The sequence below is a fragment of the Aquila chrysaetos genome, chromosome 8 (assembly GCF_900496995.4).
Source record: "Aquila chrysaetos chrysaetos chromosome 8, bAquChr1.4, whole genome shotgun sequence".
Lineage (NCBI taxonomy): Eukaryota > Metazoa > Chordata > Aves > Accipitriformes > Accipitridae > Aquila > Aquila chrysaetos.
In genome coordinates, this window is record NC_044011.1 from 20796621 (window position 1) to 20819155 (window position 22535).

The 22535-nt window shown below is 41.8% G+C and overlaps 1 protein-coding gene across 16 annotated transcripts in view; it reads left to right on the forward strand.

Moving 5' to 3' along the window:
* Positions 1 to 6423, forward strand: part of NHSL1 (NHS like 1) — a 184808-nt gene extending 178385 nt beyond the window's left edge. For 15 of the 16 annotated variants that reach the window (XM_030022015.2, XM_030022016.2, XM_030022017.2 and 12 more), the window contains 2 exons: positions 464 to 593; positions 4151 to 6423. In XM_030022015.2, the coding sequence (XP_029877875.1) occupies positions 464 to 593; positions 4151 to 4874 (854 nt within the window). In that variant the 3' untranslated portion in view covers positions 4875 to 6423. Of the gene's footprint in view, positions 1 to 463; positions 594 to 1003; positions 1056 to 4150 lie in introns of all 16 variants that reach the window. The other variant, XM_030022032.2, reaches the window with a different exon arrangement.
* The last annotated feature ends 16112 nt before the right edge of the window (positions 6424 to 22535 follow it).

Here is a 22535-nt window from a genome sequence, read left to right on the forward strand (position 1 = left end):
CAGGTGAGTTTCTGTAGAGAAAAGAACCTCTTGCAATAGTTATAAATAAAAACCTGAAGAAAGTTGCAGGGATCCGATTAATACTTCATGAGATTTCTTAGAATTCCTTTCTGACTTCTCATTATTGCAGACATGGAAAGAAAATGATGCTTTATTTAACTGTGCTAGGATTAAAACATGCTATGAACACATGGTTGGCTTTGTTAATTTTGATTTTGCATTTTAGTGGAAACCATACAAATTTTCTTTCAGTACTGTTCTCCGCCTGTGTGTGTGAGCAAGCGTAGGCATTTCGTGCACTGCAGTTTCCTAAGCGTTGTTCTGAAATGACAATAGTGGCAACGGTGCACTTGCTAAATCTCTTGGATGCTTTGCCTTAGAGGCAACGAGGGCTAGTTTCAGCATTATATGCCTGCTGGGTTCCCGCGATGGACTGACAGTATTGTTCATTCTCTCTGCATAGCGGAGGTATTTGAATCAGATACAGCAAATAGTTCATTCCTGCCGAGCAATAGTTATGGGGAAGAGACGGACGGAGTGGCAACACCAGCGAGACCGAGGACTACTGAGGATCTTTTTGCAGCCATTCACAGGTACTGGAGGAATTGCCCTTCCATACTGTCAGGTCCGGTAGTTCTCTCAAAATTTAATTAACATTGTTTTACTAAAACACGCAATTACAACAGTCATTGCTTTAACAGAAAGCACACATTTATCAACTTTCTACTAAGGCTATGTATGAAAAAGATAAGGAAAAGAACTTCTGTTTTATTGTTTTACAAATATATTTAATCCATTCTGAACTAAAAGCTACCAGATTAAATCAATGTGGATTATATTATAAATATCCTGCCCCTTAAAATATCAAGTTACATCTAGTATTTATTGTACTGTTCTCGATCTGCCATATTAACTCTACTGTTGCTTTTTCTGTGTATCTTTTTGTTTTCATTCTCGTTCTTCTCCATCTCTTTTTACTCTCTTCGCTGCTTATATGGTGCAGTTTGGGACAGAGGCTCAACGCTAATGCTTCATGGCAAGCGTGGCTGAAACTGGCAAGTAACACAACATGTCAGTCATATGGCAAAACATATGGCAAACGCTGGATTATAGTTTGCCATAATCCAGCCTGAGGTCGGGTGTTTTGTGTCAAACTGGTTAATGAATGAAATGTGCAATACTGGCTCTATTATTAATGACATTATTCATTTCCCTTAAAAACAGAATCATCCTGAATAGGCAACTAGATTTTTGTGCTGTTCACATTATGTTGTCATAAAAAGAAAAGGAAAAAAATGCTTAAAACCAGAAAATGAAAGGTGTGCACCATTTAAACAGTACACACAGAAGACCATTACCACTCTCTGAACTACTGAGCTTGCTTTTAGACTAGAATCAATGTAGTGGTAGTGCCATCTTGTGGCTTTGTCTTTTATTTAAAATGTAAAGGTGCCATCTCTTTTAACTGGTCACAGAAAGTGCTTGGCAGCATCCACACAGGTTTATCTAGGTGTTCAGTCAGTTTGCGTATCTGTGCCTGAGTTTTGCGTCAGGAGAACTGAGGGACGGGAAAAGCCTGTTGTGAGAACGTGGCTGGGAGCTGGGAGACTGTGGCACTTGGGATGCAAATGCTATTTTTTCATTTTTGAAGTGATTATGTTTCAGATGTTACAAAAATTACATATAGATGATACTGACTTTTTATAACTTATGGTTACCCCTTAGGACTTGGCCTGTAGGAGCTGTTCTAAAAATGGTCTGTTGCATTCATGTTGCATGGCACTCACTAGGACTGCGACAAATCTATTTTTAGAATGAAATATTCTGGCCAGTAGCCTTTCCATTATGTATGCAGATAGAGAGTGGATCTCTGTGTGTATGCACATACATGTAATTCATGAGTTTATGGGGAAATGGACAATGGAACTGGATGTGACATAGTTAAAACTGCTTGACACCTTTGTTATTAAGACCTTGCTTTTGCTGGCTTTAGACTTGAACCACTATCTTCCTTGGTTGTTAATTAATAAAAAATGTTTTGGTTTTCCCCCCACTATTTCTAAGAGGTATTATTTCAGTGATTGGCACTCTTGAATACGTGCTTTGGAGTAAGACAAGAAATTTAGTGGTATGTGCGTTAAGGGCAGGAGGAACAATCCAAGTTTAAGTCACAGTTTTGTTTGAATATATACCCTATCTCTGTCTGAAAAGCCACCAAAACCAATTTTGGTTCTTAATTTTAACTTTCTGTCACAATCCATACATGCTGAGAAAAGCTGGTTAGATGCTGGTAGCAGACTGACTGCTCTGCGCTGCATTCACAGTCTTACTGAATTAGTTCAAGTCAGGATAACTGAGTCTTTCCCTGCAGATCTTTGCAATTGAATTTTTCTTTTTGTTGATTTGGAATTTCATTTAGGTTTTGGCAACAGTACAATCCCAGCATTGCAGTGTTTAAAGATACCCCTAGGCAGCCAAAACCCTAACGAAGGGAAATCTTTTCCCTGTAACTAATGCACACGCATGTTCGTGTACAGACTTGCAGAGCATCCAAGCACCAAATTCACTTGCTGCCTACGGTACTGATAGACAGTTAAATCTAGACAAGGGTCTTATGTTTGCCACTACTGAAGTCATCATTTTATCCCTGTGCTGTCTTCTGGTGTCCATTCATCCTCAGGCTGAACGGATTTTGGTGTTACATTCTTCTTCCAGAAGGGCAGGTGGAGGCACCAGCAGCTGAAAATAACAGCTGTTACAGCTGCCTGTGGGGGTATCGTAAGTGATCTGTGCATAAACTTCACCACTTAAGAGACAGGATCGCTCCAAAGTCTTGGCAGAGTTTATGGCAATGTCAGTTGCTGCCACCTACTCAGCTGATGGATTCTGCTACTTTGTTTTCTGGGGTTTTTTGTTATCAGTAGGCTGCAATGCAAAAAGACATTTGAGCTTGCCTCTGCAAAATCTCAAGGCCTTTAAGAAAGTAGACAGCTAAAGATCATGTTACTTGGAAACCTGTTTTACAGGGGGAGCAGTCTTTATTGAACACATGCTTGATAAAAATTAAAATGGAATTATAGCATGATAATGTTGTATTTGTAACAAGTCTGCTGATTTCTTTTAAACTTTTGCCAAAATAGCATATGTAAAATTAGCCTTTATACAATCTTTTTGAATTAATTTTTGCTTAGTCTGCAAAGAAGCAAAGCAGCTTTGCTACAGATACCAGGCATGTAGTACATTTTTTTCTTTAAGATTTCTAATAATGTGAAAATGGGGCAATAGAAGTCCAGTTTCCACTTATTCCCAGTTCCATGATTGTTTCTTAATTTTGTTTTTGTTATCCCTGCACTTTACATTTAAATTAAAAAACACTCCGCCCTTTCATTTGGAAAGATAACTTTCATGTCAGGAAGTTGGTCTCTCCTTCATTTAGTTGACAAGTTGTGCAATGACAGAGCACCAACAGAACTGTGAATTTTGTCTGTGCATCTTAATAGAAGCTGGAAAACTCAGTTTTCACTATTCATTTAATGTTTGGGTTGCGGAGGGGATTTTTTTTTTTTTTTAATCATTTAATCCAGAATGCTTACATGTGGCTCACTTTACTCCATCTTAACTTCAGCAGGAGTATGTTGCAATATCCCTTTCAAAGGCAAGTGCACTAAACTACACTTCTAATTCTCCAGAAAGCATCAAATGAAATAGTAAAACAAAACAAAACAAAAAACCCCAACATACTTTAGATTACGTATTTTTAATCAAATCCCCAAACTAACAGAAAAATGGCACTGAGTATAATCTTTATAATGCATTAGTCTTAGCAATTGAATACTGACTCCGGAAAACCTGATTCACTAAATTTGCTTAAGTGTTTGAGACATCAGTATTGCCAGTTTTAGTAGTTTCATTGTTCCAGATTTGCAGAAAAAGAACAATACACTTAGTTTATATCTCCAATACCTGCATTAATGCCTATACAGTTTTGGTGGTGTTCTTACTCATGCTTTAGATTTAGATTACTTCTCCCTTATTCCTCTCTTTGCTTTAGCTTAATTCATTGTCATCCCTCTACGCTGAGTTTAATTAGGGGAGGTAAAAAGTTTCATTTTTTGTTTGGTCCTCTTTTTCTGTTGTTTTTCAAAATCAGATCCAAAAGGAAAGTCCTTGGCCGTAAAGATTCTGAAGACGACCGTACCCGCAACCATTCTCCATCCCCCCCCGTAACTCCCACTGGTGCTTCCCCAACCTTAGCTACCCTCAAACAAGCCGGATCAATTCAGAGAAGCATTCGCAAGAGCAGCACCAGCAACGACAACTTCAAAGCCCTGCTGCTGAAGAAAGGGAGCCGCTGCGACACCAGTTCCCGCATGTCCGCGGCAGAGATGTTGAAGAACACGGACCCGCGGTTCCACCGGACGAAGACGGATGCCTCCCCTGACCTTTCCGACAGCCCTGCCAGCTGCTCACCCAGCAAGAGCAAACGGGCCCAGGAAGAGTGGGCCAAGAGCGAGGGCCTGATGCCAAGGAGCATGTCCTTCTCTGGCACTAGGTACGGCCGGTCACGAACACCCCCCTCTGCTGCCAGCAGCAAGTACAATGTCCGCAACCGCATCCAGAGCAGCCCCATGACTGTCATTAGTGAAGGAGATGGGGAAGTGGTGGAACAGTCAGAGGGCAGGGTCCGAAGGACTTTGGAAGAGCAGCAAGAGAGGCAGCTTGATATGTTTAACAGTGATGAAATGGACACGAATGATTTTCCATATGCTGAGGAGGCAGGCTGCAAGGAGACCTTGGATCCAACCCATCTAGACTTAATGACTCAGCCAGGTACTTCAAGGAAGTATCTAAGCCCTTCAGCTGAAGAAAGTTAAAAGGCAGTGACAGAAGGCATTGGATATTAGTCTAGAAAATGACAGAGGACTAGATTCCAGAAGAAAGCCCAGACCAGGACAAGTTTACTTTGCTGAGCATTTACTCCATGAACTGCATGTGTGTGTTTAAATGCTAAAGCAATGATAGTTCTGCATGGTTGTGTTGGGGAGGACTTGCTATGAATGAGCGGTCTGTGGCTTAAAGAAAGTTAACGGTTGAATTTTTTGTGTAAAGCCTTAGAAGTCCTCTTGTGGGGGGGGAGTTTTCTCAGAGCCTGTAGGGGTGTGAAGTTTTTCTTTTTCTTGAGACTGCAATTGTGCAAGCAAAATTTAGGAATAAGTCTGAAAAAAGAGGAATGGGAAGGCTCCTGTGGTACAAGCTGGACATCTGCTTCAAAAGCATTGTAGTGGTGCAGCGTAGTGTGTTCATTAAGCAGAGGGAGGCACGATGAGGCACATTCACCTGTGAGAAGGTAGTAGGTTGGTGCTGGGGTTACATGGCTTATTACTGGGGTGTGCCCCAGTGTTCAATGAAGCGTGTCCTGCTAAAGCAGTTAGGTCACCAGGTTATGAATTGGTCCAGGGTAGGTTTTTTTTTTCCTGAGGGAAAATGAAATACGTAATTAACGTGGAAAAGGGAGCTGAGTTTTATAGCACACTGCTAGCTGCTATGCAGCCACGTGTACACTTGGTGAAACACTCATTTCCAAGTGAATTGCTTCCTTGACTAGAGTATTCCCTTAGAGAACTGGAACAACTGGATGTGTGCGGAGGATGCCAGCAAACAGAAAAGTGGGAGGGGAATTAAGCAGTGTACTGCCAGAGTTTGGAAGGGTTGCATTGCTGAATTAGAAAGCAAAATTTGACTTTGAGAACTTGCACTACAGAGCTGTAGGTGGGGCCTGTCTTTCAAAATTGAAACTTGGGAGTTGTGTTTTGCCAGAAGTCTTTCTTCCATTTGTCAAAATGGGAAGATTATTACTTTTCATCACTTGAAATACAGATACTTGCTAACTTTTGGTTACCAAAGAATAAGTTACAGTTACTTTCCTTTTTTATTTGCCTGCAGTATTTCTCTTCTTTTTTTAACCTTAATAATTTAGTGAGGTTCGGTTTTATTGTATATTTTACAGATAATAAAAACATTTAACGGTTTTCCAATTGTCAAGAAGACCATTAATTAAAACTGAAATATTGGCTGCAGTTTTTGGTTCTTAGTAGGAATGAAGCTTTTAATTTTTAAGAAGAATTTTGCATCACTTGATGGCGTGCGCAGTTTTTGTATTGTTTGTAAATATTGAAAGTTGTTAAAATATCTTTTGATCTCCCTACCGTAGAATTTATACATTTTTAGATTGCTTTTAAGAAGAAAAAGCACTCTTTGTAGATTATTTATTTTAGAGAAATATGCTTGTAATCTCTTTCTTCAATCCTTTACTTGTTAGTAATGTAAATTTCAGGGGCCTTCGTTTAACTCTTCCCTTCACAAGAGGGGAATAGTGATGAAAATGCTGTGACTTTGCTTCAATAAAGAAAAAGGCTGCCAGTTGCCATATTGTCTTTTGAGTTGATTAAAATCTGCTTCAAAAGATGTGTCCCACAGCGTATGGCAACCCACTGAATGCCATAAACCATTCATCGAACTACTAATCTCCAGTTTTCATTGCAAAATTTACTAATTCACTTTAGAGACAACTAAAGTGTACTTACATATCCATCCCATTTTGGCATCTCAATGCTGAGACTAAAAAAATTTAAATAATCCAAAGCTTTTTCCAGTATCATTTGTGAGTGTTCCTACTACTTCTCTCTTACTTGCAACCTGTCGCAGAAAACTAAAATTCTTGGAGAACCAGATTATAAGCAGAGTGAGTGGGAAGTGTAATGAAGTGGAGAAGGTAAATCCAGCTGCACTCACTGGAACAAGGGTGGGATTAACTGGTGCACAGCAAACTTTCTACCATTTTTGCGTGCTAAATATATTTAAAGAACCATTGGATTTTTTTAATTAAATGAAAACCTAATTGGATAAAGTAGATCATTTCAGATATTATTAATACTGAACTGAACTATATACTGTTGCAAGGAGACAGCGTGAACCATTCTGCAGCTGCTAAATGTCTCGTGAGCATTGCTTTGGTGTTTCTCCCAGAGCTAATCACATGAAACATAAGTGCTGTGTCCTTTTCACAGCAGGTACCGTCCCTGTCAAAGCTGTGTGTAAATGCTAACTAGTCCTCATGCCACCATCCTGCCAGGAAAATACTCAGCCTTTGTTTTATTGTTTACAAATGGCGAAACCACTTAAAAGTGAAGAATTGCAGCATTGGGGAAAATTATAATTCTGGTGTCTGCAACTTCTGCAGTACTTCACAGCATTTTGCATAAAGTGCCTGTAGGAGGGAGCCTAGCCAGCTTGTTTCCCTGATGCTATCCAGCTGATGCTGCCAGTTGTTTTTATAGGCTATATGGGGAACTCTTTGGAAAGTCTCGGCTTACATGCACGCCATGTTGTCAATGCAGGTAGGTGAGATTAAACTTAAAGTTAGCATGGACTGAATTACCTCTCTGGCCACAAGTATCCTTGATGCTCATCTAAAACCCACATCTGGTGTAAGGTGAGTTTGGGTTGAGGCTTAGGTTTTGGCTAGTGTGCAGAAGGCAGCATTTATGTAGCCCTACTGATGCTGCTACGTGACTACATTTTACACAGTATGAGATGTAGTGAAATACATTAAATGTGCTGAAATATGTTTAATAGTGCTTATAATGGTATTTATTTAGGCAACTGATGTAACTTTCTTACGGAGATATCACCATGTCATCTACCCGCTGCCATCATCCTCTGTAGCAGCACACAGAATTGGTTAGTAGCTCAGTTTTCTCAGCAATACAGTCCTTGGCCCAAGTTTCCGCTGCAAAACCTTAAGAGGACGACAGGTTCAGGCTGTGTTTTCTGTACTCTCAACAAATTTGGTGTGTATGTAATTATGCTAAGGAAAACATGCTTAATTTTCTGTCACGTATCCAACTTCAAAGTTACTTTCTTCCATGATAAGCTTCCTTCATAGGGAGGTTTTGCCATTGTGGCTTTATTGGTCAACAAGTATAGCAGAGGTTTGCTAAACTTAATCTAAAGACATCCAGAGCAGTAGGAGAGGAGGAAAAGTACACAAAGTTTGGGCATGCTAAAGAGAAAAAGGAGATTGTTGTCACCCTGATGCTTAATAAATCATATTGTTACAGGGCTTGTTCAGAGTTCACAGCTGGTTTACAGTTTGCCTCTAAAATGAGTCATTATTGAAGCTAGATGTGAGATTAATTTCTGGTTTTCCTTTTATTGGGAATGGTTTTCAGCTACAATCTTTTCTGAAATTTTGCTGTGTATTAACTCATTCTGTGCTTCCTTCATTTATGTTCAAAGTTTGTTCTTACTGCTGTCAGATGTAGGCAGTCCCAATCCCCCTTAGAATTAGAGCCCTTCAGTTACTACGTTAATACATTCATAAGGCTTTGTGGCATTTACAAGCCTTCACTGTTTATATACTGGAGAGAGGAGAATGTAATATCTTAATTTAAATGAAGGATGGTTATGCAAGGAGCAATAGCTTGGTGAGAGGAGGTTTGGAAGGTTACTGGAAATCAGTTAAAAGAATTGGGAAAGAAGCGGATTTGAAGACAGGGTTTTGAGGAACCAGGACTGGATGCTGGTTCATGCATAAGGCTCGGCCTGAAAGAAGGCACAGAATAATGGCAGAAAAGGTGAAGCAGGGAGATTACTGAGAAGTACAGTGAATGCACAGATGGACAGTAAGGTATGAGGCAGGCAGGCTAATGCAGATTCTTGAAGATAAAGAAGCTTTGGCAAGTACAGAAGAGAGAAAAAGGCAAAGGAACAATGGGATAGTCACAGCAAGGGGAAAGAAAAATTTTAGCCTGTGTGTTTCTTCACAATTCAAAGGGTATAGAAGGCCAAAGTCAGTCAAACATGAAAAAAAACGTTTCAGAAGAAGAGCGAAACTGTGAGAGCTTAGAGAAGCAGTAATAGGCTGAAGTGAGGAATGCTCTAGGAGACCTCAGGCAACACTTGGGCAGGTGGCTACAGGCTTGAGCACAACCCTTGGAAGGGTTTTGTACAGAAAAGCCGTGCCTCAAATCTGGAAAGAATACGGGATCAGGAAGATGAAAGCTCAGATTCATCCTGCCTAATTTCTACCAACAACCCTGTGTCCAGTGATTCCTGTGGACTAGCTGCAGTTTTCCAGACACCTGTGTGCTGGTAACTTGGTAAACCTTCAGTCGTTTCCTGGAGCAAAGAGAGGCCACTTGTGCATGCAGCACAGGGATAAACATTTTCATGGTACTGCAAGCAAATGTATCTTGTCAGGTATTGTTTGTATCCCAGAAAGTTCTGGAAAAGCTATTTATAGCAGCAGTCGCTGCTCCAACAAAGCTGTTGCTATAGTACATTTAAGTGGTTCAAAATGATGCATTGTTTGCTTCTATAAAAGAAGATTAAAAGGATGGAGTTCAAGAATAAAACAAAGTGTTAAAAAAATTTACAGTGGCAATGAGGAATCGTTTTATCTCTTTTATTTAAAATAACTTCAGTACTCAAAGAACACAAAGCTAGAAATTACATTAGCTGTATAATGTACAAGGTACATTATATTAGCTTTCTGAGTTCCCCCTTATATTTTATTTTCTGAATAACTTTCAGAAGTTAGTTATTTCCTGGTTAAGACTAGCAAAGTCTTCTGACATAAAATTGATAATTTTCTCTCTAAAGAGGTGTTATCAACTTTAAATTGGAGTGCACCATTAAAATCTTTCAGGTATGCAGTACTGGATCATGACTGTGTCTATACTGGTGTGAATTAATAAACAACAGAGTAAAATACAGAGATGTCTGATAAAGAAGTGCTATCTCCTATATTGTTATGAAAGACTGGGTAAAAGCCTTGATAGTGCTTCCCCAGCAGAATGAGTACATTTTATGTTGCAAATTTAGCTCTTTGCAGTTAGCTTCTTTCACATAATGCACAACCAACCTTTTAAGGGTCAATCAATTCTTCTCCCAACAATGCTAATGCAAAATGTCATTGATTTTTAGTAGGAAATTGTCTGTTCATAGTGAATCCAAATGTGTGTGTATATGCATGTGTGGGGGTACATACAGATGAGAGAAAGGCCAATCCCAATGTACATGAGTTGCTTCTGTCTGTAGCGTACTGTTCTATTTGTGTACCAGCCTTCAGTATAAAACCAGAAATTCTAGCTACTAAAGGAACAAAAAAAGTAAAAATCTGTCAGGACGTGTAGATTGCAGAAGTTTCTGCATATTCACTACCTCTTGAAAAAAACAGTAAATATCTTAAGTTCTGTGTTTAGATGGTAAAATCTAATTGGGGGGGGGGAGATTAATTACAAAAACAATTAGATCAAATCTGGCAACAAACAAGAAATACAGGAAACAAAATATTCTATCTGCCATCTGAAGAAGAATGCTTCCACTGTGACAGTATTTAAGAATTGCTTAACTCCCATGTTCTCGTACATCTCGGTCATAAACTAATGTCTTCTTTAACAGTCAAATATACATTGTGAGCTCCTGAAGGCAGGAACTTCCGTGCCCATTTTTCTGCAACCCAGTGTGAAGAGTGTTAGAAATGTAGCTAGTAATTTTGCTTGGAAAAAGTAAACTGATTTCTAGGCCAGTTTAAAACCGGTGAAAGAGCATTACAATGACAAGAGCATTCAGTGGCCAGTGCAGCATCACCAGTTGAGAAGCTGCCCTAATGGAGTCTGAAGGACAGTCCAATCCTTCTCTCCTTAATCAGGATGTTGTAATGTGCTGCCTAAAAAATGGTGATTATTGTAAATTACTGTGCCAACTGGGAGCTGCAGTGTAGTCAAAAGGATTTTAAAAAAAGCAAAGCCCAGATTTATGTAGTCAGTACAGCAGTCACAAGCTAGGGAGTGACAAAGATTTTAATATATTTACCTTTTTATAGAGTCCTAATACAAAGCAAAAGTACGTTTCAGAAAGGAGATCTGAAGACAACAAAAATGCACGCACCGGGGAGCGTGTGGCTGGGAGCAGAGGTCATGCAGGTGCACAGAAGTCAAAGTGTGGCTCTGGGGTAGCTGACATCCACTTGCAAGCCATGGACATGACCTACAGTACCAAACCACTGGCGATCCCAGAGGAGACTAGCGTATTCCCATACACAGCACACTTGATGTTTTAAGGCAAAAGTCTGTTATCCGAGATCAACCAAACTTAAATTCTACAGAAGGGTCTCTGTGATGTGATATACAGGAAAAAAGTGTACCTCAGTGTAACACTGAAAAGGGTAGCCCTTTGTTTATTGCAATGTGGAACACTGATAAGACTGTTTTTCTCCATTTACTGGTGCAGCTTTTTGCAAAATTTGTCAGAAGTGAAGATTGTGACGTGGGGACATGAAAAGCAGTTGATAGATTATTTCTCTGAGTTTAAAAAATCACCAGCGCTACTTTGTTTCTAGACTGTTAATCACAACCCTAGGCAAGCCAGCTTGTGTAAAATAAAAGCTTTTCTGAAGTGCAGCTCTAAAGACCAGGACTGACTATGGAACAAATTGGTCATCTAATTCATGGGATAAGTCTCCTGCATGATGTGACAACCTCTGTAGACCCTGGTTGGGTTTTGGGAACAAAGAATCTCAAAAATTACTTTCTGTGCCACGAACATACTCTGTCTCAAATGATCACCAGTGTTGTGGAAATTGTAGTGACCTCTTAGAAGAGAAACTGTTAGTCCATGTTAGACATTATCTAAAATACTTGCTGAGAAAAGAGGGAAGTATCTTGACAATAAATGGAAATTGTCTTTCTCAAAAGTCATCCTGGTTGTTACTCTTGTTTGTCGGACTTTTCCTTCTTTGGATAAGCTACACCTATTAGTTTATGTAGACTGCCATAGCAATATTCTTTCAACAGGTATTTCCTCATCCTGCTTCAAACATCTTGCTAGCATCAAGACTTCTTTGTGATACTGGTACATCTTCCAAAAGTCCTGCCAAGAATAATAAATATGAAGGGAGTCTAAGTTTGGTTGTCCTTTATGCCCTAGTCTATAGACCATGGACTCCCAAAGTTCATCTGTCTGGGAAAATGCCATCAGTGGCAGCAGCTCCTGCTTCTGTGCCAGTCCATGTGCATACATGACAGCATAGGGTCCTCCAGCCTTGCTGGCTCTTCAGTTATTGTAGACAGCTGAAACCTTTTAGTTTGCTAGGCTGTGGATTCAGAGGAGAGTTTCCTGCAGCTACATTTCTCTCACCTCTTCTAACATGATGTGCCAATGTTCGTCTCCACTACCTTTTCCCTCTCTTAGCATGTCTGCTCTCCTTAGTCACAATCCCCAATGCCTTCTTTTTATTCTCCTCCAGCAGAGCTCCAGAGACTTATCCTGACCTCCAAGCTCTCACTCACTATCCCATTTCACACCCAGCTCCCACAAACTAGAAGCTCAGCTCTGTGTCCTTTGCCACCCCACCTTGTCCTCACACCCATGAAAGGACTGCAAACAGCTACGGATAGCAGTGACACCACTTCAGCGATAACAGCATGGACAGGCGCTCACAGGGTGCACTTAAATGCATGGTGGGAGATGTCTCTGCCGTCAGCATCCAACATCAAGTTGTGGTTAGTGCCCACAGTGTGGGAGCCTCTCCTATAGCCTGTTAGCCTGCACCTTGCAAGACTCTCGGCTACAGTCTATTTTACTGTGCAGTCTTTACTTGCAAATGTTTGGGTTTCCTAAATATCAGTGAAGAGAGGTGGCCCTAGGACAAGAGACAGCGTGTATTAAACATCTTTTCAATGAACAAACTTTTAAGATAAATGGCTGCACACCTTGATTTGATTTGCATTTCTCAAGAACTTGATGTCCTGAGAGATGCTACCTGGAGAAGCAGAATTCTGTCAAACAGGGCCGAACTGGGAACACTGAAAACAACAGAAAAGATCTGTGGTTTTCCTGGTAGTCTTCAGTTGCGCTTTTCAGCAGTCTATAACTCTGAGAAGTTACTCAAATCTGGAATTCGGTTTGTTTCCTTCATGTTTGCGAAGTACTCAAGTTTTTTCCTCTTCTCCCTAGCTCCTGTTGGCACAATGTTTTTATTGTGATATATGAACAACCAATGTGGGATAATAACGGAAGATTGGCAAGGAGGATTGTAAAAACGCTCAAGTCACTTGCAGCTGGGGTGTAGAAAAACACATATATCATACTAATTGTTGTTCAGCCTTGTGTGTTTGACAAGTAGAACGTCTGTGTTTAGATAACATAGGCCTGTGATAGACTTAGAGGCACCCTATCAGACATGCTTGAGATTCCTGCCCTGCTGTGGGAAAGATCAAAGCACAGTGGTAAACTACGCCTGCGCGAATCCCTGATAAACAGGCGAAAACAGCAGTTTCGGCGATCCTTTAGCATGGATTGAGTTCTGTGGCGCCTGCGTCCCTGCTTGTGTGCCTCTGCCCGGGTGCTGCTTTGGGGATCCCCCAGCTGGGAAAGTAACGAAAATAAATGTACTCTTTGCATTTCATCTGTGGTTGTTCCTGTGTCCTGCCTGTGCCAACTCGCACATTTTGGCATAGTCGGCAGGATCCAGGAACAGCCGTGCCCTGGCTAGCAAAAAAGTCAGGGACTGGGGAGGCCATGACGGTGACCCCCTGTATTCCAGGATGGCCCAGTACTGAGCGCTGGACCCCCGTGGCCACTTTCCTAGCTATGTGGGCTCTGCCAGAAGCATGGCCTGAAATAGGTGATGGGGCAGCGGTAACCCCCCAGACAATTGAAACAGCTGTGTGTGGGTTGCCATGGTAAGTGGCATTGGAGTCTTCTCGCAAGCTAGCAGGGAGATTGGGATGGTTATTAATTACCTGTCTTAGAGCTCTTGATCCTGAAGTTGTAGCATTACAGAGCAAAATGAGAGAATTGGAAAAGGAAATCAGGACTTTACAAGATGCAAAGGTGATCACACAAGAGATGATTACTACTCAAGCAGAGCGGTGCCATGGGCTGCAAGGTACTGTAGACCAGTTGGTAGCATGTATTGCTAATAAACAAAGGGACAGATATGGAAGTAAAGTTTTGATTTGCCAAGTTTGTGCTCTCACCACAAAACCTTCGTGGGATCCCAAGGAATGGGAGGGAATTATCTGGAGTGAATCCTTGGACTCTGAGGTTGAGTTTGAGCTGGATTTAGAAGGCGGGGAGGTGGTAGAAGCACAACCCCCCGTACAAGTGAAGGGGCAGCAGGAACAAACAGATGGGGGAGTGCAGGTCACATGTACTTACACCCCAAAAGATTTAAGGGAATTTTTAGAAATTATTAGCAAAAGAGTGGGGAAGGCATACTGGCATGGATTTTGCAAGCTTGGGATAGTGGAGCTGCATCTATCTATTTATTAATGGGTGAAAAAGATTTATTAAGCCTTATAGCTAGTGATGATCAGATACAACAAGGATATGCTCAGTTGCAAAATATCAGAGATCCTGATTGGCAAGATATTATTGTACCTACTCTATATCAGTTGTGTGCAGCAGTTTTAACAGCATATGCTGCACCTGTCAAATTAGTGTTGTCCCTCAGAAATTGGTGTACAATGGAGGCGGGTATTAATTTAGCGGGGCAGATGGGGATGGCTCATGCGTTGATTACGGGATCCAATCTGGACAGGGTAGCAGTAACGAGAAGTATCAAAATGCAGCTTTTGAGAGGAGCACCTGCCTCACTAAAACCGTTGATTATACCAGCAGTCACAAATGCTACTGGTAACATAGGCGCCCTAGCGAATACCTTGAGGGTAATTGGGGCTGTAACTTCGGGACCATTTGCGTGGGTGGTAGATAAAGGAAAGCTGGCAAAACCGAAAGGTGTTACAGCATAGGTGATGAGGAAACAAATGTGGAATGATCTTTTACAAGCCAGTGTCCCACGATTCAGAAATAAATGGGATCACAACATCAGAAATGTTTCGCCGATGACAAAAATTAGTGCCTATGCCAAAAAGCCCGCTGCCCCCGGCCCTGCCGCCCACTCCGTGCCCACCCTCTGCCCCACCTGCCACCTCAAGGCAAGACACTACGTGGCAAATGCCAAAACAGCAGAAACGAAGGTTTGGCAGGTCCCCCAAAATTGCTGCCACTGTAGCCTCTTGCAGTGCGGGGGACCAACGCCCCTATGTTCCTTTAACCATAAAGTGGTGGTCTGGGGGATTTTACATGTGTTAGTTCTGGTGGACACTGGAACTGAAGTTACTGTATTACATAGTAATATTAACAATAAAGAAGCCACATCACAGATCTGTGGATTAGGGGGAAATCCAACCCCTGCCCTCTGAGCTAAGGTTACCTTAACAATAGGAAATGCCGCTCTATTTACCATGACAGTGTTAATTGCCGCAATTAAATAATATATTTTGGGTATTTATGTGTTGGCAGGACGAACAGTTGAAACTTTAAAAGGTCGCTTCTGCTTCAGGACTTCTCAAGTGGGATTCGCTATTCAATCTACAACCACCTTGCGTGGATTCCTGAAGTGGGATCCCGTTGTGGTGCCCGTGCCTGCCAAGGCGGTAACTGTAAAACAATATTGTATTCCAGGGTGGGGGGAGGAAATTACTCAAACAATTCAGGCACTTCAACAAGTGGGAATCGTTAAGGAAACCATGACTGCTTTTAATAATCCCTATTTGGCCTGTTCGAAAACCAGACGGCACTTGGAGAATGACTGTAGACTATATAGAGAATTGAATAAAGTCACCCTCCCCCACTTGCAGTTACGGTACCAGACATCGTTACTTCTATAGAAAAAATTAGCAAGAATTTACAATGCTGGTTGGTGGTGATAGATCTTGCTAATGCTTTCTTTTTGATAGCCATTGCTTTAGAAAGCCAAAACCAGTACTTTACCTGGCAACAAAAGCAATATACTTTCCAAGTATTGCCTCAGGGATACAAATACAGTCCCTCCATTTGCTGCCAAATGATAGCAGCTGATGTAGCACTATGGCCAGGTACCGCTACTGTTTAGCATTATATTGATGATCTATTGATTATGACAGAGTCACAACAAGAAACTGAAGTAGCTGCCGAATCGCTGAAAGCGCATTTCCATGACCGAGGCTGGGCAATTAATCCAAAGAAAATACAGGGCCCTAGTACTACTGTACCATTCTGGGGAATAGTTTGGCATGGACAGATTAGACAAATACCACACAACGTACAGCAAACAGTCCAGCGATTTCCTGTACCAACCACAGTGAAACAGCCACAGACCTTCTTGGGGCTTTCAGGGTATTGGAGAACTTCTATCCCACATCTGGCAGCATTAATGCACCCTCTGCAGATGCTAACTAGGAAGAAGATTGTTTGGCAGTGGATCAAGCAACAAGAAGCTGCCTTTGATGCCTGCAAAAACACTTTGATTGAGCACGTGCCATTATACACTCCTAGGTGAGGATATACTTTTGAATTAGAAGTAACAATTCTAGATGATATAGTCTTGTGGGGATTGTGGCAGATGACTGGGCTGAAAAATCAGAAAGAACCTGTAGGATTTTGGTCCAAGACATTACAAGGTACATTATAGCCCAATGGAAAAAAAAAAAATTTTTAGCTGTAGTTTGGGCACTACAAGAAGCTGAAAGAATCACAGGCCAAGATAGCATGACTGTACTCACACCCATACCTATTCATGGGTGGGTTACTGCTGATATCGTCAGGGCCCATGCAGGGGTAGCTCAGGCAGCCCCACATTGGAAATGGAAACATTATTTACAGCTGTCCTGGTTTCGGCTGGGATAGAGTTAATTTTCTTTCCAGTAGTTGGGGTTAAACCACGACAACAGCAACGATTCCTACCAGGAAAACCACATGTAACCACTTGACACACCACTTTTCTAGGAACTGTGTCATTCAATCGTATGCCCACACCAGGGGAAACTCTTCCCATTGGAGATATCCCTACATCTCCTGTGGAGGAGGCCCCCCCCTTATGACGAGTTAATAGAAGAGCACAAAAAAGATGCCTGGTTTATTGGTGGAAGTGCAACATACATGGCAAATGGACAAAGACAATGGAGAGCAGTTGCATGTGCTCCGGTTCCAGGAATTATATTATGGTAAACAAGTGCACAGGCATCTAGTCACTGGGCTGAACTGATTGCAGCATCTCTTGCCACCCTGGAAGTGAAGGCACATTGCTTATACACTGACAGTTGGGTTGTATACAAAAGCCTCACAACATGGTTACCACACTGGGCCCAAGAGAATTGGCATGTACAAAAATACCCTATATGGGGGGGACAGATATGTGGCAACAAATTTAGCAATATATGCAAAGGTATCCTTTAAAAGTTAGGCATGTCTTAGCTCATCAAAAAGATGATTCGCTTGAGTCACAAAATAATAGGGAAGTAGGTACGACCTCTGCCAAAGTACATGCTCAAGCTATAAATGCACATATAGCTTGTGGACATCAATCAGCTCATACTGCATGCACACGGGACATTGCTCACAATCAAATACCTCTGCCATTACATATTTATAAAGCATGTGCACATAATTGTACTAGTTGTGCACAGCTACATTTAAGGGTATTATATAGGCCATGGGAAAAGATAAAATGGGGTCAGTGGGCCTTGCATACCTGGGAGGTTGATTACATGGGTCCCCCGTCCCCGTTGAGGGGGTGGCGATATGTATTCACTGCTGTGGATAGAGTGTCAGGACTGTTTTTTGCTAAACTCACCAAATATGCTGATCAACATAGCACAACTGAAGCATTAGAACAACTCATTCATCACTATGGACCTCCTCACCAAGTACAAAGTGACCAAGGAACACACTTTAGTGGACATAATGTCCAAGATTGTGCTCAAGGGCTGGGGACAGATTGGATATTCTACATTGCCTGCCATCCACAATGTAATGGCTTGATTGAAAGAATGAATGGGATGTTGAAGAAACAATTAAAAAAGCTAACCACTACTAAAACTTTACAACATTGGAGTTCACATCTTACTAAGGCAAATTTTTTGTTAAACTGACAGAATATTCATGATCAAACAACCTATGATCATATTACAACACCTCCAGTACAACATGAGGTTAGGACTGAAATTCTTCCAGATGGTATCTCTCCCAAAGTACTAACTACAGGGGAAACTGAATTGTTTACACCGATCGATTGCATGGTGGGACCGCAACCTATTACTCTAGATGTGAAGATTCATATAATAACCCCTGAGAATGCCATATGGTTCTGTACCCCAACTTCTCCTCTTATTTTACATTCTCTGTTGATATCAGATTCTCGAGTTCTTGTATTTCAGGTATCTTCGATGAATACCTGTGCCTTATCTAGAGGAGTTGATAGCATTGGAATGGTGTTATTGGTGTCACAAACCCAACATTGAATTGAACTTCAATCTGAAAAAGCACAAGGCATAGCTCTTCAGTCTGTGTGCGCAATTACCCACATCAAGTTATCAAACCTGGAGTAGTATTAGCTGAAGGAGCTAGAGCAATGGCTTACGTATTGCTGGAAGGAGATGACATTCCTGTTTTTCTCCCTTATCACAGGTTGGCTTGTCTTGTTGTAGTCTTGTACTACAAGCACATGCCCTGGATACAATTTCACGAGGTCAACATGTAAATACTTGGATTTGGTTGGCCTCTACTTTAACTAACTCATCTGCCTTTTGTATTGAGGGAGGATTAGCAGCTGCAGATCTTTTGACAACGTGCCTCACTGGCGTGCCAACCCCAGTAGCTGTATTACAGGATTATACTATGCTAAGTGCTTTTGATATTGATGCTCCTCGCTGTTATTTTTTCTGAGTAGGTGATGGCTGTATGCCAAGGAACATTACAGGATTGATTGGTGGTGAACTATCTCCTTCTTCGACACCATAAATGCTGCTCTGATTTTGAAGGCATGTGTTGCTTCAACCCAGCTGATGAATCAGCCAGTGTAAAGGATGACATTCAACATCCCAGGACTTAATGCATCAAATGAAACAATCTACAGGTGGTGCCTGGCTAGCTGAGTGGTTTAATTCCCTGACAGGAATTGTGGGACACCTGATTCAAAGCATTAATGTAGGGTTATGTTTACTCCTTTTTCTATATGTGTTTATTATGTGCCTCTGTAAATTACCCTGCCCTACACCCCGCAAGCCCAAATGGACAGCTCCAGCTTTGCCAGCCCCAGCAGAGGTGGTCCCTTGAGCAAGGGGGTGGAATGTGGGATAATAAGAGAAGATTGGTGAGGAGGATGATAAACATGCTCAAGCGGCCTGCAGCTGGGGTGTAGAAAAATAAATGTATCACACTAACTGTATGGTGAAAACAGCAGGTTCAGCAATCCTCTAGCATGGACTGAGCTCAGCAGTGCCTGCGTCCCCACTTGTGTACCTCTGCCTGGGTGCTGCTTCAGGGATCCCCCGGTTGGCAAGGTAAGGAAAATAAATTTACTCTTTGCATTTCATCTGTGGTTTTGTGGTTGTTCCTGCGTCCTGCCTGTGCTGACTTACACAACCAAGTAGGGAAAATGTGTGATTAGAGAAAGTAATATATAATCTGATGTGATATAATCTACATAAATTGTGGCCTTTGTAAGATAAGAAAAGAAAAATGTGGGGGTTTTGCATAAGAATCACCCCAGTGAATGCCTATGGTAAGAGGGTAATGACTTTTGCTGTATTACAAGCTAATTCAGACCAGGTTTTGGCTCTAGGCAGTGCATGGTTTTGTTGGTGAAAATGAAAACTCAGCTCCCTAGTGCAGGAAAGTAGGCACTAGTTTACTAACTTTATTATTCTGCGGATTCCCTTTGCATTAGAGGGACACAAACCATTTGGCAGCACCACACAAATTAATCCACACCTGGCAGACACGCTCATTTCTGCTCTTTCTTCAGTGAAGATATCCAATTCCAACAGATTAATTTCATCACCCTGGTGTTTGAGTGGCATTAACAGGAGACTGCAAAGGTGGGCACAGAGTGGGTGTGCACTTATTGGGGCACAATCTCTATTCTCATCGCTTCAGAAGACCGGATAAGTAAAAACAGCTCAATGGCACATAAAAAAATCAAGCAGATCAGCTAAAGAGTATGGAGCTTAAGAAAGCATCTATGTTGGTGTCTTGTTCAAAGGCTGCATTTGCTCCTTTAGTTCTGTACAGAGGACAGTAATACCACAAATAAATCTAATATAACTTCATTGTTCTGCCATAGCTCTCTGGGCAACAAAGTATGAATGCCTGTTTTTCTATACCTTCACATCTTGTTGGATTCTCTGCTGCATCACACAGTGCATGCTGCCATAACATGCTCATCGTATTTATGCAGTCTTTCTTCTATGTGGATTTTCTTAGTGTCTTACAAGAGGTGAATACTACAGTCTTTCCCTTAGTGAGGTCACTATTATGGTCACTTTCCTTGAAACTTGAGTGTCCGTGAAACTGAAAGAAATTTTATATTTTTGAAATTATTTAATTTCATACAGATTCCACAAGAGAGGCCATAACAGGGTAGAAAAGCCAGTAGGAGGAGAAGAAAAGATTCTGAGATCCCATGCAACATAATCATATTACATTAGACTAGTTTCCTGAGGAAACCTTGCTACCCAGCACACCCTTTCACCTCAGCTATGTAGTAGGCTCCTAGCACTGTGACCAAAGGGAGCATGTCTGATGGATCACTACTGGTCCTGAATGTTGTTTGTTTTGTAGCAAGCCTGTTAAGGAACGGGGGAAGGTCCCTGTGGGCCAAGCACTCTACAGACCTGACAAAAAGAATGTTCCTGTCCCCAGAAGGTGTTTATTCATCTCAGTTGTCTTCTCCTCTCTGAGGACTGGAAAGAGTTAAATTTACTCACAGGTGGGCACAAGAAATGGCCACAGCTGCCTGCGGGATTGGAAAGGCTAGGCCAGGTGGTAGCAGCTAAGTAATTCTCACGGAAGTCAAGAGCAGCACACATCTAATTGAAACTAGCCAGACTACCCAAGAAAATTCTATTTTGGCTGCATAATGATTGCTTAAGGGTTCCTTGAAATCCTGGGAACTCCTTGATTGCTCTGCAAAAAACAGGCCACAGGTGAAATCTTATTACAAGTTAAAGTTAGTTTTGGTGTGAGCTTTGAAAAGCTCAGCGGAGGTGGTGGTTGCATCTGAAGACATCTGTAATGCTGAACCTTGCTTCCCTATGGCTCATCAGGTGCTGTTTGTTACAGGTATTTTTAAGTGCACAGTGTTGAACTATGTTACGATATTTGTTGCTGTTTTGTTGACTGTGACCCAGAACAGAAGTCATTTATTCTGTTGGAAGGATCCTTGCCTTCCTAATGCCCTGTCAGGGAAAATTTGTTGTTCAGGGAGCTATATCAAAGCTGAAGAAAGACCTTGTACAGTATGGAAAACAGCTAAGGAAATACTCTCAAAATAGTTCTGATCAAGTAGCTTCAATGTAGGTCAAATGTTCAAATTGGTTTAAATAGTATAGAAACTGTCCTGTTGATGTTTGTTCTTCACTACAAATTGCATTTAATCTGAAGTTATAACTTTGAGTGGTGTGAGCAGTGGAACCAGAGGATGCAATACTTAAAGGCCCTCAAGAGGAAGAAATTGGAAAGTAGGTTTAGAAGGAGCTGTGTTAAACACTTCTGGTGAACAGGGTGTGGCTTTAAAGCCTTCTCTTTCTGATCTTGTCCTTAAGCTGACTGCTGAAAGGACTACTACTACTACTACCACCTGTTAGCTTCTGTGCCCTTGATTCAACCAACAGCTAGATTAAGGGTGCCCTGGCTGTCAGCTGTATGGAGGCTGTGGATTAAAATTGCACAGCAGTAGTTGTTTGCTAATTACCAGACTCTCTGCAAGACAGACTCCCTGCCCTCTCTAAAGCCAGACCTGTGAATCTGCTGGTGGATTGCTGCAGTTCTGTGAATTAAGGTAATGAAAGTCAGTGCTGGTTGATCCTTGTGGCTGTACAGCAAATTTAATGATTCAGCAGGTACTGGGTGACCCTTTCTAGGAAACTGTCGGGGTGTCCAAGCTCTCCCCTTGGTGTTAGCACTCCTGGTCCTCCTACATACACATTACTCACCTTTTGCTGTCCATAAGGCTTGTACCTCCTCGCACTGTTACCTCGTTAGGGTACCTGCTGGTCACGGATACCCCTGAGGAAGGTGTGCCAGTAGGGGATGCGGGAGCAAATGCTGATGGGGCTTGGGGGCCGCCTGTCTCCTCTGCACGGAGCACTTAGGGAGGGAAACTGAGACAAAAACTAGCAAGTGCTAGTCTACTTGGAGCAAAATATCTGGTATTAAATATTTACAACTATGTTGATTTACCAGATGCTTAATGGTTCAATATAGCGCTATTGAACTGTCACTTGGGTTTTTGGACGAAGCTGCTGCTTGGTCCAGCACTCTGGTCTCGCACCCCTGGAGCTCCTGGGTGGGTTTGGAGGTTTGTTCTCATTTCTAGGAACTTGAAGCATGTGGGAAAACATCTGATGGCCTCAGTCAGAAGCCACGTTTGGGGGGGGCAGGGATGAGGACGGAAGCCCTTGTACTGTTAAGGGCAGCTGATTGCT